This window comes from Lotus japonicus, chromosome 6 (assembly GCF_012489685.1).
Source record: "Lotus japonicus ecotype B-129 chromosome 6, LjGifu_v1.2".
Lineage (NCBI taxonomy): Eukaryota > Viridiplantae > Streptophyta > Magnoliopsida > Fabales > Fabaceae > Lotus > Lotus japonicus.
Window position 1 is genome coordinate 5349428 of NC_080046.1, and position 25509 is coordinate 5374936.

Sequence of the window (25509 nt, forward strand, 5' to 3'; positions counted from 1 at the left end):
TTATAACATGTGCTTTAAGGTGGGCTCTATTATTCCATTTATATATTGCAAATCCTGGTTTCTGAAGAATGTTCCATATGCACTCTGGCAAAAAAAGATGGGATTATAGTTGTTCAATGAAAAGGTCGTATTCTCAAGAGGGTTCTTGTGGTATGCTTTCCTAAACCATTTCTTAAAGTTCACTGCCAAATTGCTTTAAGTAAATAAACTTATATTGTCAATAATCTTGATTTTCAACTTTCTTTCTGTATTATCACTTATTTGACCTTCTCTTTATTTAATTTTTTTCCTACCACGTTTACTTCTAATCTCTTATCAAATAAAAGGAACTCATAAATTAATTAATTACTAATAAAATAATTAAGTAACACATGGTGAATAGTGTATAAAAAAATTGTATGCAACATTGGCATGTAGGTTTTTAACTTCCGTTTAAAAAAACTTATCCTTATTGTTAATTGACGAAAATTTCAAACTTATAAATAACATATAAAATGATGAAATAATGATTGATTCTTTCACAAATAACCATGCAGAGGAATATAGAGGTAGAAAACAAGAAAATGAAAAAGATATTTGAAAGAAAGGAGGGTGAGAGAAAGTTATTGTAATTTGTATCTAGTGAGGAGAGCGCTAGCAACACTCACTAGACGTAACATTCAAGTTAGGGATGGCAATGGGTCGGGTAGGGTGCGGGTTTTGCCAAACCCAAACCCAAACCCGAAATCAAAAACCCACACCCGCACCCGCACCCGAACCCGAAATGGGTGGTGAACTTAAACCCACACCCGAACCCATTGGGTTTCGGGTTCACCCGACCCGTACCCACACCCGCACACAACCTCAAACAAACAGTTGAACTCGGAAACCCGACCTGAAAAAGACTGTGAAGAGAGCTATATTATGTAATGTAACATTGTAATTGCCATGTTACTGTTAAATTAATATGCAAGATGCTGCACATATTGTATTGCACAAGCAGAATACTTAGGTTTCACTTATACAGATCCGGGTTCGGGTAGGGTTCGGGTGCGGGTTTGGCCAAACCCAAACCCGAACCCGAAAGTGATCGGGTAAAACCCGAACCCGAACCCGAACCCATTTAACTCGGGTTTTCACCCAAGAAATCGGGTCGGGTCGGGTCGGGTGCCCATGGGTTCGGGCTTCTCTGCCATCCCTAATTCAAGTTAATTAGAGAATGAGAAGTTTTTACGTACCACCAAATTACAAACTGCAAGTGCAAAGTGCGTTTTGCTATTTGTGGAGGTAGAACCGTAGAGGATACATCATGAAATATGTTACACACAATGTGCATGTATTGTGATTTAATTAGCTACTACATTACTTATACCCCTCAACCTATTAACATATGTATTTTCATTTTCTTCACTTTGGCTTTAGTATAAGAGGGTGGAGGCGTGGAAAGGTAAGGGAGGGTTGTGTGAAGGAGGGAGGGCAGCGGCGGAGGAGTGCGAATGGTGAAGAAGATGAGAGTGATCCCTAGAATTGGAGATTTGGAGGAAGGGTAGTTGTAATGAGGACATGTGAAGGGTACTTTGAATTTGAAATTTGAAATTGGTGCATTTAGAGGTATTAGATGTAATGGGTGTTGTGCACTCATTTAATGATTCTTTGGAAAGTGGAAATTGAAGTAAAATGTGGGGTTTGTGAAGGGAGAAGATGACAGAACAATGTGATGCGGATTTAATGAGGAACATAGTGGGAGAGAGAAAACGAAGGGGAGAAGATAGTGGAAGAGAGAAGAGATGGAGACTGAATAAAATAATCAAAAATATTAAAAAAGGGACAACTAGAGGGATCAATTAGATATAATATTAAAAACTTTTAAAATGGTTCATCGGTCTTATACATTTCTTTAGTATTATATTGATCGGTCACATATAATGGTTCATCGACAAATCACTTTTAAAATGGTACACCTTATAACTATTCTTTGAAGTGGGTGTTGCTATCAAAAATTTGTTTAGTAATATACATTTTTCACTTGTGAGAATTAAGGTAAAGGCATTGGTTGAATTTTTTATTTTTATTTTAGTGTTTTGATACTCATTTCTTTAAAAAATGGGAAAACACAAAATAGGAAAGTACTAGATAAAAACGTGAATAACTTTCTTGTGCTAACATTACAAATCAGTGTGTGTAGCGTTGCCTGTCTCTCAAACACTCGCTCTCTCAATCGCAAAGGGAAAACAAAAATACTAAGGTAAGGTTTCATTCCTTTGAGGTTTGTTTGATTGTATGATTTGCTGCCATTTCTTTTGCTTATTGCTAATGTTTGTTCTGATTTCATTTTTCCCTGCACTTATACTGTTTGTTGAAATTCCTCACAGACTCATTCACCGCCACCGCGACTCTCCGCCAACGTTCGCCGGTATCTACTTTCCTCTGCTACTTCTTCTCAAATATTTCTATTCCACTGCGTCATGTTTTGTATCTAGTTGAAAGAGCCCAATTTGTTTCATTTGTTTGTGCCCTAGCCCTAGCTGAGACTACTCTCTGGTAAACACTAAATTATTGCAGATTCCTTCTCTTGCTAATTTGTTCTGACAGATTCCTTCTCTTGCTAATTTGTTCTGAAAATTTTGAATTGTTGTGTCATATCATATCATAGCCATAAGAACATTATGCTAATGATTGAAGGTCTTGTTTGTTTTTACTTTTTAGTGTTAGCACCCAACTTCCCTTATTAACAACCTCTTTTGATTTGGGCTCAAGTGTTTGTTTGTTTGCTGGGACATCCCTTGTAACATATTTGGATCAGCTTTTCTCTCAGAATCAATTCTGATACCCAAATGCTTTTTCCTATAATTCATTATGACTTCAGAATCAATTGTAGAAGGGTTTCCAAACATGCACTTATACTGTTTGTGGAAATGTTTGCTGTTTCAAGCCATGCTATTTTTTTGGACTGCCCTCATTAGAATTTATATTGTGTATCATTGTCACCTTATTGAACTACTCTTTGTTATCTCTGCACCTGTGTGATCGAGAGCATATTTGTGAAATTCTGCTAACTTTTCTTCTTTCTTTTAAATCTTGTTTTAGAGATTTTTCCCCATTCACCAAGATGGCTGGAGTTTTAGGATTTGCGAGCCTTCCACCCAAGGCAAAAAATTTCGTAGTTGCCGGGGGTTTGACAGCATTTGTCTTCGGGACCTACTTCTACACCATGAGAGCTGTTGGAGGTACTGATGAGCTGCAAGTAGCAATTGACAAGTTTGAAGCTGACAAGAGCAAGCAAGAGGGTAATCCAAGCGTGCCATCAAAGGTCTAGAGATGTTTTCTTGTGGAACAAAAACAATACTTTGTGCGTATGTTGCTTTTCAGCATCAGGAGAAAAAAATATTTTCAATCTAGTGCATAATAAGTTGAACCAGTTTTGTGTACAAAAACTGTGGTAGGGAAATTACAATTGAAGTTCTTTTTTAGCCTTGCTGAGATATTTTGTTGGCAACACAAATCTTGGATCATTATACATGTAAGTGAATCAAGACAAAATGCCATTACAAACTTTAAATGAAAACCATATGCACGTTTCCGTTTTGCTCTATATTAACACCACTGTATTGATTCTTGATTCCCCAAAGGAGGGAGAAAGGGGGGGCGGGGGGGATGCTTCCCAAACTTTGTTAAGTAAACAAGTACTTTTAAAATTTGTCACATAATTGTTCTCTCTTTTTGAAAGATTTTCAAGTTATTTTTATTTTCCATGAAGCTAAGCTATAAACTTGTAAGTATATCTCCTTCATGCATGAAAGTAAACTCATGAAAAAGAACAATGTTAATTGGTATTAAATTAATCATTGAACAAATAAACATTAGGGATGTGAATTTGGCCTCACCCAATATATTTGAGTTCATAGTCTATGACCTTCTTTATGGGAATTTTACTCTCTCCATGGAATTTGTGATACTTTTGTGTGTACATTTTAAGAAAGCTTGAATGTGCTTTTGACCAATCCATATCTCTTGTATCATTGGAGTGAATATGCTTTTGACCGATTTGAACGTAAATAAAAACACACAACGTTTCTAACAAAATAGATGGATTGTATTTAGTTACAACATCAACACTTCAAACAAAGTCTTTTGGCCATTGCCAATTGTTCAATCATAGATATTGATCTATGTTCTTGCCTTAATTATTACTCAATTCCATTAACAATGTAGCTAGATATCGAAATTCGATTAAGACTATAATTACACAAGGCAATCACAAAATGATTTTGTACTTATTTAATAATTGTGACGTTAGTAGCACACATCTTATAAGAAGAGGATTAGGGTCAAAGAGGGGATTATTTTCACTTGGGGTATTCTAGAGTCGAGTTAAGGTGGATTACTAGCCTAACATGATTTCATAGTATTTATGTGTGAACATTGACACCCATTGTGGGTTCCTTGCAAAACTTTTCCCATTTCCCCAACTGAACTGTGATTTTAAAAGAAGTATTCAGAAGAGACCAGTTCAGCGAGAACAAGGAACAACTCGAGTGAGGAAAGAAATAGAGAGATCGCGTTTTTGCTTCCAAGATTCGAAAAATTAAAATGCAAATATTATATATACTCAAAATATTGTGTTGTATTGTAAATGAATAACTATTGATAAGATAAATAAAGATGTTAGTAGGGGCAATTGACAATTGCCTCCATAGTGTAGCCCCGCCCCTGCTTATGGCCTAAATGGTCGACATTTTAGTAATTTGCTAATGATTTAGGATGCCGAAAATTTGACCATCAATTTTACGGTAAAAAAATGTTTGCGTATTTCCCGTTAATTTACCGACAGTTACCGAATGCAAGAAAATTTTTTCTTCGAAAAATTTGTACGGACGATTAGAAAATAATTATTAAACATATAATATGATTTTAACCATGACAAGTTAATTGATTAGAAAATTTTATTGGGAGAAAATAAAAGAGGAAACTTATCTTATCCTACAGTTATTATGGGGCAGTGGCACCCGATTGAATAAGTGATTCGGGGCAGGCGCACCCAACATTATAAAAGAACAATGTTGCTGAGTAATTGGAGAGACTCAGCCACTATCCCTAAGTCCCAAACCCCAAATGATCCAAAAGATAACAATACTCCCCCTAAACTCTATTTATAGGCAACATGCCTCACTCACTAACCCGCCCACTAATTAACCAACTCTCACTAATTGAGTGTGTCTAACAATATTTTTTTATTTCCAAATTTGATTATCCCTTTTGCTACCATAGTCTTGGTTTGTGATTGATCACTGGTTCTCCTGATTTCCACCATTACTGGAGTAAACATGAAATCCACTATGGAATGTGAAGTTCAGACAAATGAGTAATGGCTTACCCTTGAACATTGCTTTTTAGTCCTACTATAGTCAACATGTTCCCTTTCTAAAATTACCATTAGGATCTGGATTGTTTTTCACTTTTTACATATTCTTGTACTTAAATTTCAACAAATTGTTTCTTTTTTTTCTTTTTACAATTTCCAGTGTTAATAAACAATTTTTTTGACGTTTCACCTTCTTTAACATATAAAGAAACCATTGGAAAGGGGAATTTTTTTTATTAATTGGAACTGTCTACAATATACATTTCTTTTTGTTTGTCTTTGTGCTCATTTGGTTCTCATTGACATCATCTTCCAATCCACGTGTTCATGATCCTATTTGTTTTGCTAGCATGATGCTCTCTCTATTTGTATCTTGCTCCAAGCGTTCCTTGGAAACTAACTCTAAATGAGATTCTTCTTGCCATAATGCAAGTTGTTTTTTGATTTCTGTCCATTCCAAATGTTTAAGATCAATACCACGGCTGCTTTTGGAAATGACTACATCCTCTTGTTTAGAACTAGAGCATCCCTTGGGATGCACATGCACCTTGCCGGATGCAACTCTATCAGATAAATCCTTATTCTGGATTAAATTTTCGGGATCACGTTGGATGTTTGCTTCATGTTTAGGATCATCAACACTACTCCATTTACTGGTTCCCACTTCATCTAGTCTTCGTTCAAATTCTAATTTGTCCTGCAGTAGTAGAAGAGAATATGTATCACTATAAAATGTCACAATCAATTTACAATCAATTGATAAAGATAAAAGTGAGTTGAAAGCGAAGTGTTTTGTGTTTTGATACATTAATATGAAAAGTGATTTCTAAATGGTAATGTTGTGAAATTCAGTTATGAAATCTCATAATTTTCACCGTAGAAGCTACTCTTTCTAACTTCTCCGCATAATTAATTTTGGGATTAGATCAATTCTCTAAGTCGATTCCCAAACATGTGAAACCAAACACACATAGGCACCCCCACATACACATTAGTTTATCTCTATCTCTCTTCGAAGCAGATCATGTATCATAAATCACATTTATTATTTATCTCTTATCTTTATTTCTCTCATTTTATTTGGGCGTAGACTCCCAAATTAGGTGTCTATAAACATTTTCTTGTCACAATTCAATCTGCATGTTGCTATTTCTTTTTGGGACATAATTTTCTTACCTCACTTATCAATGAAGGGCCCTGCTTCAAATGCAAGGTGACTCCAATTTTTGTAGCAATTTCCTTCAGCGCTTTCATTTTGATTTCCATGTCCAGACGTCTTGGTGAAAGTTTTTGTATCATCTAGATAAGCCATTGAAAAGTTATCAGAATAATGGGATCATTCTCTTGAAATGAGGTCTCATAATATCTCAAGTCACATGACAATGTCTAATGAAATATTGTGTTTATTTCTCTTTTCATAAGTGTTCGGAAGGTCTCATCTATTTAATGCTATTGAAGAGAGAGGTAGACTCATAATTTCACGGACAATGTCATATGAAGTACCGTGATCATAGTCTAATCATTACCTTAGAGTTAACTCCATTATTCTTGCGCAACTCAACAGCATGATCAGCAAATGCTTTCCCAAATTTGGACGTCAAAATCTCTCGTATCTTGTGCAGCTCTGGAAATTCTCCACACCTTGAGGATGCAAAGATAAGGCTTGATGTTGCTTCCTTGAGCTCAAAAGGGCACTCCATGGTTTTCAAATATCTAAATAAGTAAATTAAGATAGTAAAAGGCATGAACAATCCATCTTAAATGAGTAGCGTGTTTAGTTCTGCAGTTGAGAACCCTACAAGGAGAAGCTACAAAGTGCAGCTTCTGGAGTTATTGTGCTTTAAATTGTGTGTCCGCTGCCAAACTAACCACGCTAGTATAATTTAGGATGTTTCATGAACAATTCGTTCCAAGATGCACTCAAAGAGAACTGACCTGTTATTTTCAAGTACTTCAGCTCTTTCTCTGAGGAAGTGGCAATAGCTTGCTATCATGCCAAATGCATCCAACCTGTTTTGCTCTGCTATCCATTGCTCCACCTGTTAATAAACAAAGGATATATTCAATGTTTGCTTCTGAAAGAGAGAAAAAGATATAGCATGTTTGGGATAAACTTCTTTGAGTAGCTTCTGAAATTCCGAATTGATTTTGAGAAAAAATAAGTTGTTGTCAGAAGAGAAGGGTTGGAGCTTTACACGAAGAAGAGCACGATCCTGGTAACCGAGGTTCAAGAATTGAGCAACATCAGATCTAGCATGTGAGGCTCGAGCCTTATGCTGGTTCATCAAGATGGCAATCCTTGAAATAGCAAGAGTTGTGATGCTTCCGAATTTGGAAGTGAAGCTTTTCCCGAGCAGACCCATGTTTCCAATTCAATTATATCCTGCTTCTATATATGTATGGGCACCTCAGGTTCTGAATAGAAGTTGCAAGCAAAATGGTGTGTTGTTTATGTATCCACAAGAAGGCAAATAGGCAATGAATGAGTTTATGTTGGGAGAGTCTTTTATAAGAGAACCACTTTTGCTTACAAGATAAGATTTCAAATTTGACTTGATTCAATGTGTTAATTTTTGCCTGGGTCTCTTATTAATGAAACAGTCCCCAGTGGAATAAATATGACTGCGAAAACTCATTCTTTGTTTAGAATTAGCCTAAACCAGGGTATCTCTTGGATGCTTTCTTCTTTATCCTAAAGACTAGGAAACTCAAGTTTAATTTATTTTACAAATTTGTCAACTCTCTCAGAAAATACTCAATATTAGTCATTGGTTCAAGTTATTAGTGGTTGATTTATGTTTAATTTCATTGAATTAAGATTTCAGATTCGAGTTTTGATTCGAGTTTTGTGTATGCTAACTCTAATAAATTGTGCAAGTATCTCAGAAAAGATGCATGTACATGCATGTTTATAAACTAAAAGAAAGGCTCATTAGTGAGATGGGGACTATGAAAGGTCACCTTGGTGTCAAGTGGGATATGTTGACCCCTTCTCCTGTGACAGGTTTGAAAGGTCAAAAGTGTCATATAGGTGTTGTGTGTGATTTATATGAATTATTAATTTTGGCGTTTTTGCATGGTTGAAGTAGTTGTAGGAAAGTGTTAGTCTCATAATCATATATGTGTTTACCAAATGTTACAAATCTGTGGCGCGTAGCTGTAGCATTTTCTTTATTACGTGGCTGCTGTCAAACTATGGAATGAATCAAGTCATGTAAAAACACAAGAAGAAGTAAAATTGAAAGATATGACTGTAGCTGCCTGAGGATGTACCTGGCGAGTCGTGTACATGGCTGCCGATTTGGATCATCTGATATGGTATAATAATGTTAGGCCGTAAAATATTATGTTTATTTTTTTTATAAATATTTTAAGGGTCTCTTATATTTAATATTTGCTCTGTTCTAATGTAGTATAAGTTATATTTAACTAATTCTCTTGAATTATGAAAAGTAGTTGCTAGCAATAAATTTGTTTTATTGACTTTCCTTACCGATAATTTCTCTCTCCAACTTAAAAACTTTTTAAAATCACACTATGAGGTCAAATGTATGTGGAAAAAAGGTAAGTAATGCTTCATAAATATTGGAGAGTGACTTATATTTTGAGACAATTTTTTTTTTTGATAAAATGTGACTTATAATATGAGACAGAATGAGTAAATGTGAAGAAAGATAGACACAAAACTTTAATATAATAAAATATGAAAGCGTTTTCATATAAGATCATCATATGCAACACTTGAAAAAGTGCATGTTATACAACTAAATAGTTGACAGTGATTGAGGTATTCGTGAATCAAACTATGAAGCTCTATAGCCCTTGACTATCGTAGATTGGTGCATCATTAAAAGGATTTTACCCTTAAATTTCCGTCAAATCCATTATCATCGTCTCCGTCTCCGTCTCTGTTCATCATACAACCACCGAGCTCTAAAATAGGAAGGACATCAATGTTTTTTTCTTTTTTATTTCTCAAGTATCCCACAACCAACAATCATGAGCCTATAATCTCATCAAGACTCGAATATCACACTAAATGAGTAGATTTCACCCAACATCATTCTCCATACGTATCGCCTAAAGATCGAACCCTAGATTAGATGTCATAAGAACTCAACTATCTATTAGTTGTGCTAGACCTTGTTGATCTCATAAATGTTTTCTTATGACCATTTTTACTAAAATTAGAGGGTTTATGAAATATTTTATTATTTTGATGATTTTTTATAAACTATTTAAATTTATTAATACGTTTTATATTAATTATCATAACCGTAAAAAAATCATTTTTTCTAAAAATTTTAAAAAAAATCATTTTTATATTTTTATTACCATTGAAGTAATTTTGAAACTAAAAATAATAAAATAAAAACTATTTGCAAGGTGCAACCTTTACTTTACCTTTTCTTCCCATTCTCTCCCTCAATTGAATCAATGCACTGACCCTCCCTCTCTCGGCCTCTCAGTCGCACCCCTCCGCGCCGTCGCCTGTTTGATCGGAAGCCACACCGGAGTTTCACGGCCGCAGACTTCATCTCCATTTCGGGTCTCTCTATTTGCATCAATCTTTCGCACAAGGTAAATCACAAAATGAATCTCTTTGCTTGATTTTTATTTGCGGCATTGATTTACCGGACCCATCTACATTTTATGCTATGAGAAGTTTTCTTTTTATGCTATTTTACTCTGTAACATTCAAAGCTTCTATTTTTCCTGGTGTATTGGACTGATCACTGATGCATATTAGCTGTTTGATGAAATGCCTGTTTCAGTTTGAGTGTTCATTGACATGGCTGTAGGCTTAACTGAAGCCACTGTAACATAGGAATGTTAGATATATTAGTTTTAGATTTAGTATTTTTATTAATATTATGAGAATTATTAGGAAGTTGGAATTGGTTTTATTCTTTCGGTAGCAGCTAGCTAGAGGAAAGAAAAATGATAATATAAAGCCTAAATTGTAAGTCTAGTTACACTGCTACTGGTACCAACGTGATGCGAAAAGTTTTAAATTCTTCTCATGTTTAGTTACTTTCATATGCTTAATTGCGTCCTCTAGTTATGTATTTTTTGGGTGCTTGATAGTAATACAACAGGCTCTTGTTTTCAGTGGAGGAACTAGTTGGACTAGCCACTCAAATGGCATTTGTACAGAAGGAAAATCCTCCAACACCTATTACCCCCAAAAGAAAAGAGAACAGATATACCCATAAGTTTGATATAATGAAACATGCAAGAAAATAAAAGCATATATTAAGGACCATCTAAATAATTTAAGGATTGAAACTGAAACCATAGTCTAATGATTTCTTTTACGATAAGATTTTAACCTTTACTAAAATACCTTTGTGTTATATCTCTAATCTTGGTAGACAGACACTATTCAAATGCTCCAATTGTATGTACTTGTGCAGCATATTTGAGTCAGAGAAGAACCATCATCACTAATTACTGTTTCTTCAATTTTTACATTCATGGTATAGTTATAGCTTGCCATAACTACAAAAGCAGCCCTTTAGCCATTACCCCCTTTCATTCAAATATGAAGCTTCTTAACAAGGAAGAAAAAAGTCCAAATCAAGTTACATAATTCAGTGCTAAAAAAGAACAATGAAGTCACTCACAAAGAAAATATCATATATGACATACAAACTATTGACCTAACCTCAAGAACAGTTCTCCTTTCCTTCTGGTTGTATTGATACATGTCATCTCTTCCTTCAGCTGAAGCAAAATACTTAAGTCTTTCCCTTTCATGTTCAGCTGTTGCAAAAAAGCTCATAACCTGCAGCATCAAGTTATTAAGGAAGTTACAAGTATGTAAAAAAGCATGTTATACGACTATCAATTCATGCAGAAGCACAAAAATATAATGATTTCCTCCTCTTATCGTGCTTCTCTCCACTGTCTCAATACTTTAAGAAGTCATCATGCATCAGAACAAAATTTATATCATAGACATTATACATTACATCTTCTGAAAAAAAAAAAAATGTACCATGGCTAAGCTCTTAATAAGGTAGGACATGAGGGACAATGTATGGTAACAGAAAAAAGGAGTCCAGCTTTTCACAATTGGGATAAGGGTATATTAGTTAGCGCTAATATACATAAAAGTGAACAGTAATGTTAGAATACAAAAACATAGAACACTGATAAGGTGACAATGATACACAATATAAATTCTAATGAGGGCAGTCCAAAAAAATAGCATGGGTTGAAACAGCAAACATTTCCACAAACAGTATAAGTGCATGTTTGGAAACCCTTCTACAATTGATTCTGAAGTCGTAATGAATTATAGGAAGAAGCTTTTAGGTATCAGAATTGATTCTGAGAGAAAAGCTGATCCAAATATGTTATAAGGGATGTCCCAGCAAACAAACAAACACTTGAGCCCAAATCAAAAGAGGTTGTTAATAAGGGAAGTTGGGTGCTAACACTAAAAAGTAAAAACAAACAAGACCTTCAATCATTAGCATAATGTTCTTATGCCTATGATATGATATGACACACACAACAATTCAAAATTTTCAGAACAAATTAGCAAGAGAAGGAATCTGCAATAATTTAGTGTTTACCAGAGAGTAGTCTCAGCTAGGGCTAGGGTACAAACAAATGAAACAAATTGGGCTCTTTCAACTAGATACAAAACATGACGCAGTGGAATAGAAATATTTGAGAAGAAGTAGCAGAGGAAAGTAGATACCGGCGAACGTTGGCGGAGAGTCGCGGTGGCGGTGAATGAGTCTGTGAGGAATTTCAACAAACAGTATAAGTGCACGGAAAAATGAAATCAGATCAAACATTAGCAATAAGCAAAAGAAATGACAGCAAATCATACAATCAAACAAAACTCAAAGGAATGAAACCTTACCTTAGTATTTTTGTTTTCCCTTTGCGATTGAGAGAGCGAGTGTTTGAGAGACAGGCAACGCTACACACTGATTTGTAATGTTGCACAAGAAAGTTATTCACGTTTTTATCTAGTATTTTCCTATTTTGTGTTTTCCTATTTTTAAAAGGAATGAGTATCTAAACACTAAAATAAAAATAAAAAATTCAACCAATGCCTTTACCTTAATTCTCACAAGTGAAAAATGTATATTACTAAACAAATTTGATAGCAACACCCACTTCAAAGAATAGTTATAAGGTGTACTATTTTAAAAGTGATTTATCGATGAACCATTATATGTGACCGATCAATATAATACTAAAGAAATGTATAAGACCGATGAACCATTTTAATCGGTCTTATACATTTCTTTAGTATTATATTGATCGGTCACATATAATGGTTCATCAATAATTCACTTTTAAAATAGTACACCTTATAACTATTCTTTGAAGTGGGTGTTGCTATCAAATTTGTTTAGTAATATACATTTTTCACTTGTGAGAATTAAGGTAAAGGCATTGGTTGAATTTTTTATTTTTATTTTAGTGTTTGGATACTCATTCCTTTTAAAAATGGAAAAACACAAAATAGGAAAATACTAGATAAAAACGTGAATAATTTTCTTGTGCTAACATTACAAATCAATGTGTGTAGTGTTGCCTGTCTCTCAAACACTCGCTCTCTCAATCGCAAAGGGAAAACAAAAATACTAAGGTAAGGTTTCATTCCTTTGAGTTTTGTTTGATTGTATGATTTGCTGCCATTTCTTTTGCTTATTGCTAATGTTTGATCTGATTTCATTTTTCCGTGCACTTATACTGTTTGTTGAAATTCCTCACAGACTCATTCACCGCCACCGCGACTCTCCGCCAACGTTCGCCGGTATCTACTTTCCTCTGCTACTTCTTCTCAAATATTTCTATTCCACTGCGTCATGTTTTGTATCTAGTTGAAAGAGCCCAATTTGTTTCATTTGTTTGTGCCCTAGCCCTAGCTGAGACTACTCTCTGGTAAACACTAAATTATTGCAGATTCCTTCTCTTGCTAATTTGTTCTGAAAATTTTGAATTGTTGTGTGTCATATCATATCATAGCCATAAGAACATTATGCTAATGACTGAAGGTCTTGTTTGTTTTTACTTTTTAGTGTTAGCACCCAACTTCCCTTATTAACAACCTCTTTTGATTTGGGCTCAAGTGTTTGTTTGTTTGCTGGGACATCCCTTATAACATATTTGGATCAGCTTTTCTCTCAGAATCAATTCTGATACCTAAAAGCTTCTTCCTATAATTCATTACGACTTCAGAATCAATATTAGAAGGGTTTCCAAACATGCACTTATACTGTTTGTGGAAATGTAACTCAATTTCTCAACTGAGGAATCACATTAGTAACCTAACAAAGTCTAAGGACTATTCTGCAATCCCTAAAATTCAAGGGTATTTTTTTTTTTGAGAATGAGAATGAATACCATAAGGTTGGAAACACATGATAACTTTATTTAAATAATCTGTTTCCCGATATATAGTAATAATAGTTTACAACACCATAAGTAAGGTTCAGAATAAACATGCGCACTTTAACAGTGGCGGAAGCAAGGCTTTAATAACAGGGTTCTTATATAGAAAAGGAGACTCAAACATAGTCCACAAGAAGAGAAGCAAAGCTGCTTCTCACACCTCTACTCCTCCGCTTACAACTCGAGCAGCTAAGCCTCGGCGGAAGGATCTCCATCGCCTAATAGCGTTAAGCGCCCAAACAACAAGTAGCAAATAGAAAAGGTTAACTCCATGCAATTACCATGTATAAAAGAGAAAATCATGCTATTCAAATTTAATTACCTAGCATGGTAAATATACTAGCAACATAACTCAACTCATATATCAACAACTTAACATAGATTAACTCAGATAATAATAACCTCAACGATGTAACATCAAATCAGATATTAATAAACCAATACGGAAATCCAACAACATAGGGTCAGGTGTTAGTTCCCTATAATGCAACTATATGCTGCTACCAAAATGGATCGATCAATAACGTCTCTCAAGACGGGACAGACATGTGGAACGACAACCACTGAATGCCACTGAATATCGCCTCACAAGACGGGACAACCATGTGGAACGACAACCACTGGATGCCACTTAATAACGCCACGAAGGACGGGACATACATGTGGAACGACAACCACTGAATGCCACTTAATAACGCCACGAAGGACGGGACAGACATGTGGAACGACAACCACTGAATGCCACTTAATAACACCTCGAAAGACGGGACAGACATGTGGAACGACAACCACTGAATGCCACTTAATTCAGCCCTATATGCCAAAATCAATCAACAATAATCACGTCTTATCCACTTGAAAGCAGTAATGACGGAAACCAGTAAACGGCCGAAGCCTCTCAGAAAACGGAGACACACGTCTCAATAAGTTTACTCAGCCGAAGCCTTCAGAAAACATTTGGCACAAGCCTCAGAAACAGTCAACATAAGCAAGTATACAACATTGCAAATATTTCAATCAATTGCTAATCAAATTAAACACCTTCATCTCAAACGCATGCAGTGCGATAAAAGCATGCAAGACTCAAAGACGCGCTAAAACTGAGTTACCCTTACCTTAGCCACTTTCTTTCCTAAGTTGCGACTTCGATCCAATCACATCATCGCTTCTCGTACCGGCTAGCTTTCCTTCCATTCTTTAGCTCCGACACGAACGCGTTATCGTACTTCGTATCTTTAGAAAATTACTCGCTTTTAAAAAAAAAAGCTACGCTCTAAGATGCCAGCTTCCGCTCCAAAGCTCAAGAATTTTCACAAAAAATTCATCCACTCACAACTAGTGTTATTTTTCAGTCATGTATAAGAACATAACTCTGCGTGTGTGTTGCTCAGAATCCTCTCTTGAGTGTCTATGTTAATATCTTGCAATGACATTGCTTCCGTATATATAGCCTCCACAAATCAGATATTTAAGAATGAAACAAATCAAAGGTGGCAATAAGCATGAGGTGTAACGGAGAAACATGCAATGAACATGAGGTGTGAATCATGCAGAGGCCTAACGTGGTGGAAGAAGCAGTAGAGAATGTAATAGAAGGAATAAAATAGTGAAGCATGTAGTAATCTGATGGTCATTTGCCTTTCTTCATGTCAAAGTAATTCAAGGGAGAGAGTTTGTGAGCTGCTTGATGGTTTCATACGTGTAAGAGAAAGGATGGTGGAGATGTTGTGTTGTCAAGAGAATGGCCAATGACTGAGCACTTGAGTTGTAAGTGTCATGCTTAAGAAAAGTTGAGAACTTGGTTCTCTGGCACGTAGTGCTTAGGAAAAATTAAAAGATTGAAAAGAACTCAAGTTATATAATATACTAGTATTAAGGGTGAATATGTAGGTAATGAGATAATTTTGGTAAAGTAGGATTTAACTCATAGAGCTATAGAAAAATATTAGGAAGATGAATCATTATCCTAAAAATTATTAGGGACTCTATAATATAAATTAAGATCACTTTGAGCAAATTTAAGTGATCAAGTGTAGAAGTGTTAATAAGTATATAAAAATATATATATTAAACTTTCCTGGCAAAATTACTTACGTGATTCTTCTCTTTTTTCTTCTAATAACTTTGTCACTTACGTGACTATTTTTTTTTCTTCTTCTAAACTTTCAATTTTTCTTTTCTTTTCTTTATTAGTTTAGAAAATAATAATAATATTAATAATACACTAATTTATATAAACACACAATGCACCATAAACACATCAACTTAAGCTTAATAGCGCTTATCGCCCTTAAGCCGATAAACAACTATTTAAGACATGCTTAATATACCTGGGTCTTACAATGGAAATGTTTGCTGTTTCAAGCCATGCTATTTTTTTGGACTGCCCTCATTAGAATTTATATTGTGTATCATTGTCACCTTATTGAACTACTCTTTGTTATCTCTGCACCTGTGTGATCGAGAGCATATTTGTTAAATTCTGCTAACTTTTCTTTTTTCTTTTAAATCTTTTTTTAGAGATTTTTCCCCATTCACCAAGATGGCTGGAGTTTTAGGATTTGCAAGCCTTCCACCCAAGGCAAAGAATTTCGTAGTTGCCGGGGGTTTGACAGCATTTGTCTTCGGGACCTACTTCTACACCATGAGAGCTGTTGGAGGTACTGATGAGCTGCAAGTAGCAATTGACAAGTTTGAAGCTGACAAGAGCAAGCAAGAGGGTGAACCAAGCGTGCCATCAAAGGTCTAGAGATGTTTTCTTGTGGAACAAAAACAATACTTTGTGTGTATTCACTATTTTGCTTTTCAGCATCAGAAGAAAAATGTATTTTCAATCTAGTGCATAATAAGTTCAGCCAGTTTTGTGTACAAAAACTGTGTGGTAGGGAAATTACAATTGAGGTTCTTTTTTAGCCTTGCTGAGATATTTTGTTGGCAACACCAATCTTGGATCATTATACATGTAAGTGAATCAAAGACAAAATGTCATTTCAAACTTAAAATGAAGTACTTTTAAATTTGTAAGCATATCTCCTTCATGCATGAAAGTAAACCCATGACAAAGAACAATGTTAATTGGTATTAAATGAAACAATGAACATATAAACATTAGGGATGTGAATTTTGGCTCACCCAATATATTTGAGTTTATAGTCTATGACCTTTATGAACTTTCAAAAATAAACCTTTATGGGAATTTTACTCTCTCCATGGAATTTGTGATACTTCTGTGTGTATTTTACTATTTTTATCAGCGCACATTTTAAGAAAGCTTGAATGTGCTTTTGGCCAATCCATATCTCTTGTATCATTGGCGTGAATATGTTTTTGACCAATTTGAACGTAAATACAAAAACACAACATTTCTAACAAAAAAGATGGATTGTATTTACAACATCAACGCTTAAACAAAGTCTGGTCATTGTCAATTGTTCAGTCATAGAGATTGATCTATGTTCGTGCCTTAATTATGACTCAATTCCTTGCCAAGATATTAACAATGTTCCTAGATATCACGAAATGCAATTAAGTCAATAATTACACACAAGGCAATTACGAAATTATTCTGTACTTATTTAATCATTGTGACGTTAGTAGCACACATCTTATAAGGGGTAAGAGGATTAGGGTCAAAGAGCGGATTATCTTCACTTGGGTATTCTAGGGTCAAGTTAAAGTGGGTTACAATACAAGCATAATATGATTTCCTAGTATTAATATGTGAACATTGACACCCATTGTGGGTTTCTTGTAAGACTTTTCTCATTTCCTCAATTGAACTTTGATAAAGAAGTCTTTGGAAGAGACGAATTCATGCGAGAACAGGGGAACAAGGAACAACTCGAGTGAGGAAAGAAATAGAGAGAGATTGCATTTTTTGCTTCAAGATTCAAAACATTAAAATGCAAATCACATTTATACTCAAAATATTGTGTTGTATTGAAAATGAATTAACTATTGATTAGAGAAATAAAGATTTTAGTGGGGGCAATTGACAATTGCCCCCATAGTTCACAATGTAACTACGAAACGATTTTGTACTCATTTACTATATTGTGACGTTATTAGCACACATCTTATAAGAGGATTAGGGCCGAAGAGCGGATTATCTTCACTTGGGTATTCTATGGTCGAGTTAAGGTGGGTTACTAGCCTAGCATGGTTTCCTAGTATCGATGTGTGAACATTGGCCATTTTCCCAATTGAACTTTGGTTATGAAAGAAAAAAAAAAGTCTTTGGAATAAACCAGTTAGGTAAGAACATGGGAACAAGGAACAACTCGAGTGAGGAAATAAATAGAGAGAGATTGTGTGTTTGTTTTGAGATTTAAAAAATTAAAATGCAAATTACATTTGTACTCAAAACATTGTGTTGTATTGAAAATAAATAATATTGATAAGAGAATTAAATATTTTAATGGATGATTGCCCCCATAGTCCACAATGTAGCTACTCCTGCCGAAGGCCTAAATGGCCAACATTTTAGTAATTTGCCAACTATTTAAGACGCTAGTAACTCGACGATCAATTTTATGTAAAAAGAAAAGTTGGCACCGAATTATTAACATAATAAGTTACACATTTCTCATCAATTTATCGATGGTTACCGAATGTGGTAACATTTTTTTCTCGGAAACAAATTTTTCCACAACTAGAAAATAATTACTATTTAACAAAGAATATGATTTTAATCACTACAAGTTAATGGATTAGAAAAATTCATCGGGAAAAAAATAAAATAAAAGAAGAAACTTTATCTTATCCTAAAGTTATTACGGGGAAGGGGCACCCGATTGAAAAAGTGATTCGGGGCGGGCCAAAACTCAGGTTTCTTTCCTTCCTTATCTTCTTCTTCATCGATTTGTTCTTGTGTTCTTCTTCACTGTGTGTGTTTACCGATGTTCAGTTATGAAGATTGAATTATGCTTCTATTATTGTACCGATGTAGTTAGTTATCACTGTTGCAGTTTCTTAGACTTAAGCATAGCTTGCTCAGCAAGCTGAAGCATTCTATAAGTACTTGTAATCAGAAGCACCAGTGAGATTGAATAACACAATCAGTTATAGCAAATCACTATTTCCATTTTCTCTCACAACAACATGATGTTATCATCCATGGTGGCAGTTCAACCTCCTCCCACTCTGAAGCCTCTCACTCTCTCACCCATCAAATTCAACACCTCTTCTTCCTTCTCCTCACACTCACACTCACATTCTCACTCACACCTGTGTCCCTCAAACCCCTCACGTTTTAGGCTCGCTGTTTCTGCCGCCGAAACTCCTTCTGCTGCGGTTGCTGTTGCTGAACAAGATGACACTTCTCTCTCTCCTCCGCCTCAGGTACCTCACTTCCCCTTCTTCTCTCTCTCTCTCTCTCTAACTTATGCTTCACTCTCAATACTAATAGAATGCCACTCTTTTTTTCCAGTGATTTCCAAAGTTATGTCCTTTTCTGCTTTTTCTTCTTGCCCTTCTTTCAATACAAAGAAGGGGTAGTCAAAATTTGTATTATTTTTCTTCATACTAAATGAAGAGATAATGAACTGAAAAGAAATGGAGTTGATTATATGTATCTATGTTGTTGTAATTCCAATGAGAATGTTTAAAACGGGTGCTGAAATGTTCAGGATATTATGTGTGTCAGTTAAGTGTGTGTTTTTTTTGTGAATAATTGAATATCAGAATTGATTCTGATAGAGAAAAATCAATTTTGGGGACAACATAGATGTTTGGCTGTCATTTTGGAAAATTGATTCCATTCTGCTATTAGCTTTAGGGAATTGATTCAATTTTGCTAGAAGCTTTAGGGAGTTGTTTATGCTTTGAACATAATCAAGCCACTCTCAGAACCTCTTCGTGTTCCTCTCAATCGAAGAACGAAGGTTTCGTAGTGTGCAGTCATGGGTTGAAGCTTCCTCTCCTCTTCGCGTTCCTCTCAATCGAATCGAAGGTTTCCATAGCAAAGCTCAGCCATGGATTGAATTGCGATTTGCCTTTCTTCTCCACCAGATTTGGATCGAAGAACTCCATTTTCTCCGTATCTCCGTGTTCGCCTCGCCCTTCTTCTTCTACGATTCGCGATTCCTGCACACTGGTGCGAATCTTCCAATGACAATCGAATCAGGTAAGAGATTTAGGGTTCTGCATCTCTTCTTTTTATTTAGTCATTGCAATTTTTGTACACTGTTTCTTCGTTATGCTCAACACTGATCTTTCTAGCTAGGGTTTAACCTTTTCTGCTTCATTTCCCTTTTATGTGTTACATGCTTGATTTAGCCATTTTGCTTTTCATATAGCATCTGCAGTGAAATCTTGGTTAAATCTCTGTTTCGATGTGTGAAAGTTTGATTAGATTAGGAATAGGAACTATTATTGTTAATATAATACTTCAAGCAGTGAATGATAGCACTAGATGACAAGGTGGAATCGATAGAATTCATGAAGCATTATTTTGGTATCAAATATGCATTCGGTGAAAGTTAGGAAAGTATGATCGAATAAAACAAATCGAGGAATGCATTCGGTGAAAGTTAGCATTTTTTGCTGTTTAATTTATTTAAATTGACATGTTCAACTTGCTGTTTCGTTTATTTAAAGCTTTACCTTGCTCAGTATTAATTTGTTTCATAGCAATTTTAGCTTTTCTTGATGTTTTTTGCTGCATCGTAAGGATTGAAGCCACTTTCTTTTGATTCTGTGATGGTGTGGCTATTGCTGATATCTATCGTGGCTTTGCTTGCAGTTTTGTGTTTGTGATCCACTACTCAAGCTTTTATTCACAGGTAAGACTGAAGTCAGTTTGCTTTGGGATTTTAGTTATGGTTTCAATTTCTGCTAGATTTGAGGGCATTGGACTGTTGCACTATAATTATTGAATGAATGGCTTAAAATTAACAAGTTCAAATGATAAGGAATGGAGGGATAATCAGGTCTCTGAGATTTTAGGAATGTTTTAAAATCAAAGTTTTAGTTGTACAGGAAATGAGTGAAGGGCAGAAAGACTGTTTGATTGCATTGTGCGTATGCATGTCCCGTGGCCCTGCTCCCACTACTCAAAATGTCTTGATCTGCCACTGTATTGAGAGGAGTGAATTGTATATAGGCTGCACTAATGCATCTCTGCAATAATATAAATGTAGCCTTGATCTTAAGCATGAGATGCATATATCTCCGAATGCATCTTTTCCAGAGGAAAGCCCAAGGACAAGGGACCTGTGAGTTTGCAGGAACTGCCACTGCTATTACATCTGATCATTTTCCACTTGTTGTGTGGCAAACTGGCAGTGGCACGCAGAGTAACATGAATGCTATTGAGGTTGGTTACTTCTTATTGCTGTTAAGGGATATCGTTGTTTTATGCTAAAAGATTTGATAGAAAAGCTGACTAAGGTTTCACCAGGAGAATTCTTTATTAAGGAAAGAATATGGTATGTTATTTCTTTTTCCATAATCTTGGGTGAGGTGTCAGATAGAATCCCCGATGAGCTTGGCTTGAATCTTGAAAAAATGGATCTTGATTTTCTTGGCACAATGATATCCACTGTAGGATTCTCAGTAAAAATTTAGCTTAATTTGTAAAGCATTTGAATCCACTGTAGGATTTTAGTATAGGTTCTATGGTAATGCAGTAATGCTCTATACTGGGTGATTATGTATATTCACTTTGCAGTAATGCTCTTTAGATAATGGAGATGAGGTCTGCACATGCTTTAGAGTTTAGACAGAGCTAATTAGCTTCACTTTAGAGCTTTGCTTAGCTCTTATACAAGCTCTACGATTCAGTAGGTTGGTTGGTGCTCAATAGAGTTTGAGTAATAGAGTTGGAGCTGGTCATGTTGTGATTCAACACAAGTTGGCTAGTGTAGGAATTAGGGACTAAGAAGGAAATTAAGAGATTAAGTATGTATATGTGGAAACGAAATAGAAAATCCCTTTTTAATATTTTTCATCTCCAAGCTATCTTTTTGCTCTTTTGGTATTAGATAAGCATAAGCATTACAGGTGGTTGGTAAAATTTCCAATGCCAACGGGACTCATTAGTGGGTTTTGTGTTTTGTCTATTGTGATTGCATATTTTATGACTCACTCAAAGTGGATGAAACTTTCCAATTTGCAGATCTGATCTAAGCCTTTCCTGAGGTTTCAAGGATATCAGTTTCACTCACCGTAGCAGTCCATTGGGTAAGAAAATGTAGGTGGTGGTGTTGTTTAATTTCATTCTAAGATGTTTTTGTTTTGTGTGCCCAATGTCCTGATATTTTGATACCAATTTTCAGGAATAAGAGAGGAAGCCTATTATTATTGACCCAAGCCATTAAGAAATGCAATTGAGAGTCTAGAGCTAACTGGTCGCTAGGTTGAGGCTTTGAGCAAGCTCAGGCATAAATTAGAAGATGTGGCATTCCCGGTGTGCTCTCTCTCTCTCTCTCTCTCTCTCTCTCTCTCTCTCCTATTTTAATTCTAATTCTAAGATTTGCAGATATATGAAGAACTCTTCATATAATCATGCTGATGTGGTTTTTGAATTGGATATTATGATGAAAAGAAGACCTATTTCTTTAATAGCATATTTACTACAAGTTCAACAATGGGAGTCAAGTAAGTTTTGTATTTGGGATTTGTATCTAATTCCTTTTGTACATCATTTTCTCAAAATGTTAAAAGCTTACAAACCATTTTTTTATATACTTCCTTTCTTTGTTATCGTCTTTGTTTGTACGTAGGATCTTATGGGTGCTATTTGAAACCTTAATTGATTGGTTTTGTTTCTTATTTATGCATGTAAGACCCTCATGCTAAGTGAATATATATTTGTCCCCCGTGTCATGTTATGGTATTTCTATTTTATAAATCACACAGATGTGTGGGGCTTCTGGCTAGCTTATAATTTGTTCTAAGATACTAGATATGCTCTTGGGATAATATTATCTATAGGTAGTTGAATCTTTTTCTTTGTTAACTATTATTCGCTTCTGGCACGCTGATTGTTGATGAAAGGTGTGAAAATTCATTTTAGAACTTTGCAGCGGTGAAAAACCGCCGCAAAACAGAGGCAGAACGAATTACAGACTCTGCGGCGCTTTTTAAGCGTCGCTATATTCTGCGGCGCTCAAGGAAACGCCTCATATACATTTTGCGGCGGTTTTAACCGCCGCAAAATGCTTCCAGAAGCGCCGCAAAATACCTTTTTTTTTGTAGTGAAAGTTTGAAATTGTAAAAAATGACATAAGATGAAGGTTGTGGTAGTGGTGGCGGCGACGGTGGTGGCGGCGACGGTGGTGGCGGCGGTGGAGGTGGTGGGTGGTGGTGGTGGCGGGGGCGGAGGTGGTGGGTGGTGGTGGTTGGTGGAAGAAAGAGGAAAGAGGTAAGGAGAGAGGAGAGAGAATGTGAAGAGTGGGATTAGTATTTTTTTATATTTTTTTTCATTAAAGGTAGTTTAGTATTTTTGTACTTTTTGAGGGGTCTAAATAGCTGTTGGGGGGTCTGAATAACAATTTCCTATATTATATTGCAGTTGTTTCAATTCTTAAAGTCTCTCTGATTAAGAAGTTCTATATATAATTCCCTTGCAAAGTTTTCTTGTCCTTTCTTTGAGGATAAATTAAAGAATATGAATACCAAGTTTTGGTGTTGTAAAAAATTGACCATCTTTTTAATTAGCCTAAATTGGAAAGTTGATATATACAAGTTGTTTCATGTGACCTTGTGATTAGTAAAATGGGTCATTTTGTTATGATATTATGAATTTTTAAATTTTTTTAGTGTCAACCGAGTCAAGCGGTTCAACTAGTGACCCAGTGGCCAGACCAGCGATTCATTGACCCAGTATCCTGACCGAGTCGAACGTCGGGCCGAGTTTAATAACATTATTGTTTATTGGAGTTATTTCAAACGGAGATCAAACATTACGTTTTTTAAACCGTACATTACATTAATTCTATTAAATTGAGAGTGAATGCTTGAGACAAGAGATAATATATGCTTCATAATTACGGTGAATTTTACTTTTAATTGTAATGATAAAAACCTAATTACACTTTTAGTCTCTCATTTATTATTGTGATGGTTGGATTTGACTCTTTGATATATTAAACCGACGATTTTGATTCCAAAATTTTCAGTTGTGTACATTGAGCAATTTAATTTTGTCTGATTTCCATTCAATTAATAACTGAGGTAGCTGACGTGACTTTCATGGTATGACATGCATCCAACATATAATACACATAGGTGCCATGTCATTTTTTAAAAGAATATATTACTGAAATTAATTTGATTTAATTATTAGAAGTTTTGTCAAAAAAATAAAAACTTGATTGTGAATCACAGGTGAGTTATCTTCTTCAACCCTCCCCCTTCATCCCACTGCTCCTTCGGCTTCCTCTTCACCACTTCCTTGCTCCCTTCTTCACCACCTTTGTAACTTAAATTAAGCATCCATCTTTCTCATTTGCTGTAAAAGGATGCAAGTCTTTAAGAAGAAAAGTCTCACCTTAAAGAAAAGAAAGAAAGGATGCTGCATCCGAAACAGGGCCGTCTCAACACCTAGGCCAGTAAAGCCCTTGCTTTAGGCCCCAAAATATTTTAGGCCCCAAATTTTTTGTTTTTTTTTAACTAGTATATATTTTAAAGAAAATTATCCAAGAATAGACTAATTAAATAACATATTAAGTGCCTAAAAGAATGGATCTTTTAAGTGCAGCATTTATTTTTAACTAAATTCAATTTATTGTGTATTTTGAATTGATAAAAAACAGAGGAAAATTGTGATGTTTTATTTGGTCTCTCTGAATTCTTCTTCTTTTACTCTCTCCAATTCTTTCTCTATTGAAAAGAAATTTTAAAAGAAATCAATTATGATAATTTACTAAACGATTTTGCATCTCAAAAAGCCAGAAAAATAAATTTTATTTAAATTATTTATATAAAAAATAATAATTTTATAAATGCCCAATTCTTAGAGTTCACTTTAGGCCTCAATATTGGTTTAGACGGTCCTGATCGGAAATGAAGGAGAAAATGGAAAAAGAGATGGTGGCTGGGTGGATGTCATCACCGCTGCTACTAGGGTCTCCATTTCCCTTCCATCTTCCACCACCACACGTCCTTCATCTCCCTTCCGTCCACTCTTTTCTACAGCGAGGTCAAAGCAGCCAGTCAAGGATCAGTACACCATTTGAAGTTTGTGGATCATTCCTATACATGAATTTTTACACAAATTTTTATAAATTAGTGAAGAGGTTTCACGGTGGTTTTGCACATAATTAATAATTACTATAGGGGTCTTCTGCAACATAGCAATCACATCTGCTTCAAGATCTTAAAAATTATAAAAAGATTAAAAAAGTGAATGGTACATGGGATTCTGGTGGAAGGTTGAATATCAAGAAGAAACGAGTGTAGGTAAGTGGAAATTTTTTCTGAAGGTGGTTGGGAAATGAGTTTCTGATGAGTCATGTTGGAAGGTTGAAGAACAAATTAGCGTGAGTGATCAAACAGCTTCATGATTGCAGGAGAAGGTGGCTCAAGCTTTTAAGCTTTTGGCTATGGAGTTTGTGTGCTTGGAGGAAGAATAAGGAACATGTGGGGGAGGGAAGGTATATGCGTAGTAATATTAGAATATTATTTACTTTGATAGTATTTACTTTTAGGAGTTTTGTTTCTATTTAGGAGATTAGAAGAGATATTGTACATAATTACTTGTGTCATCGATTAGCTAGGTAGTCTAGTATCTATAAATTGTA

The 25509-nt window shown here is 35.2% G+C and overlaps 3 protein-coding genes and 2 long non-coding RNA genes across 12 annotated transcripts; 3 read left to right on the forward strand and 2 right to left on the reverse strand.

The window, feature by feature from the left end:
* Window positions 1-19: 19 nt before the first annotated feature.
* LOC130722514 (uncharacterized) lies at window positions 20-3533 on the forward strand. Of its 2 annotated transcripts, XM_057573259.1 has the most exons (5): window positions 20-150; window positions 2156-2224; window positions 2352-2392; window positions 2499-2520; window positions 3067-3533. In XM_057573259.1, the coding sequence occupies exon 5, from the start codon at window positions 3089-3091 to the stop codon at window positions 3293-3295; it is 207 nt and encodes a 68-aa protein (XP_057429242.1). In that variant the 5' UTR covers window positions 20-150; window positions 2156-2224; window positions 2352-2392; window positions 2499-2520; window positions 3067-3088; the 3' UTR covers window positions 3296-3533. The 2 variants fall into 2 exon arrangements, with proteins under 2 accessions (XP_057429242.1, XP_057429241.1); XM_057573258.1 differs by lacking the exon at window positions 2499-2520 and having other exon boundaries at window positions 3067-3531.
* A 1725-nt stretch (window positions 3534-5258) lies between these two features.
* On the reverse strand, window positions 5259-9611 carry LOC130724363 (uncharacterized). The gene is made up of 5 exons (XM_057575570.1): window positions 7537-9611; window positions 7277-7380; window positions 6868-7054; window positions 6518-6640; window positions 5259-6038 (listed from the first exon to the last, which is right to left on the reverse strand). Exons 1-5 carry the CDS (start codon window positions 7702-7704, stop codon window positions 5667-5669), a joined length of 954 nt encoding a protein of 317 aa, XP_057431553.1. The 5' UTR covers window positions 7705-9611; the 3' UTR covers window positions 5259-5666.
* A 132-nt stretch (window positions 9612-9743) lies between these two features.
* LOC130724364 (uncharacterized) lies at window positions 9744-16792 on the forward strand. The gene is made up of 2 exons (XM_057575571.1): window positions 9744-9922; window positions 16286-16792. Exon 2 carries the CDS (start codon window positions 16308-16310, stop codon window positions 16512-16514), a length of 207 nt encoding a protein of 68 aa, XP_057431554.1. The 5' UTR covers window positions 9744-9922; window positions 16286-16307; the 3' UTR covers window positions 16515-16792.
* On the reverse strand, window positions 10438-15213 carry LOC130724365 (uncharacterized). The gene is made up of 3 exons (XR_009014485.1): window positions 14881-15213; window positions 11010-11129; window positions 10438-10517 (listed from the first exon to the last, which is right to left on the reverse strand). It is a non-coding gene; the product is annotated as an uncharacterized LOC130724365 (long non-coding RNA).
* Window positions 16793-18597: 1805 nt separating the features above from the next.
* LOC130726764 (uncharacterized) lies at window positions 18598-22456 on the forward strand. 7 transcript variants are annotated; one of them, XR_009014984.1, is made up of 6 exons: window positions 19025-19105; window positions 19613-19889; window positions 20508-20547; window positions 20905-21080; window positions 21882-21956; window positions 22042-22456. It is a non-coding gene; the product is annotated as an uncharacterized LOC130726764 (long non-coding RNA). The 7 variants fall into 7 exon arrangements; XR_009014981.1 differs by having other exon boundaries at window positions 21882-21946; XR_009014983.1 differs by lacking the exon at window positions 20905-21080 and having other exon boundaries at window positions 21882-21946; window positions 22042-22172; window positions 22245-22456.
* The last annotated feature ends 3053 nt before the right edge of the window (window positions 22457-25509 follow it).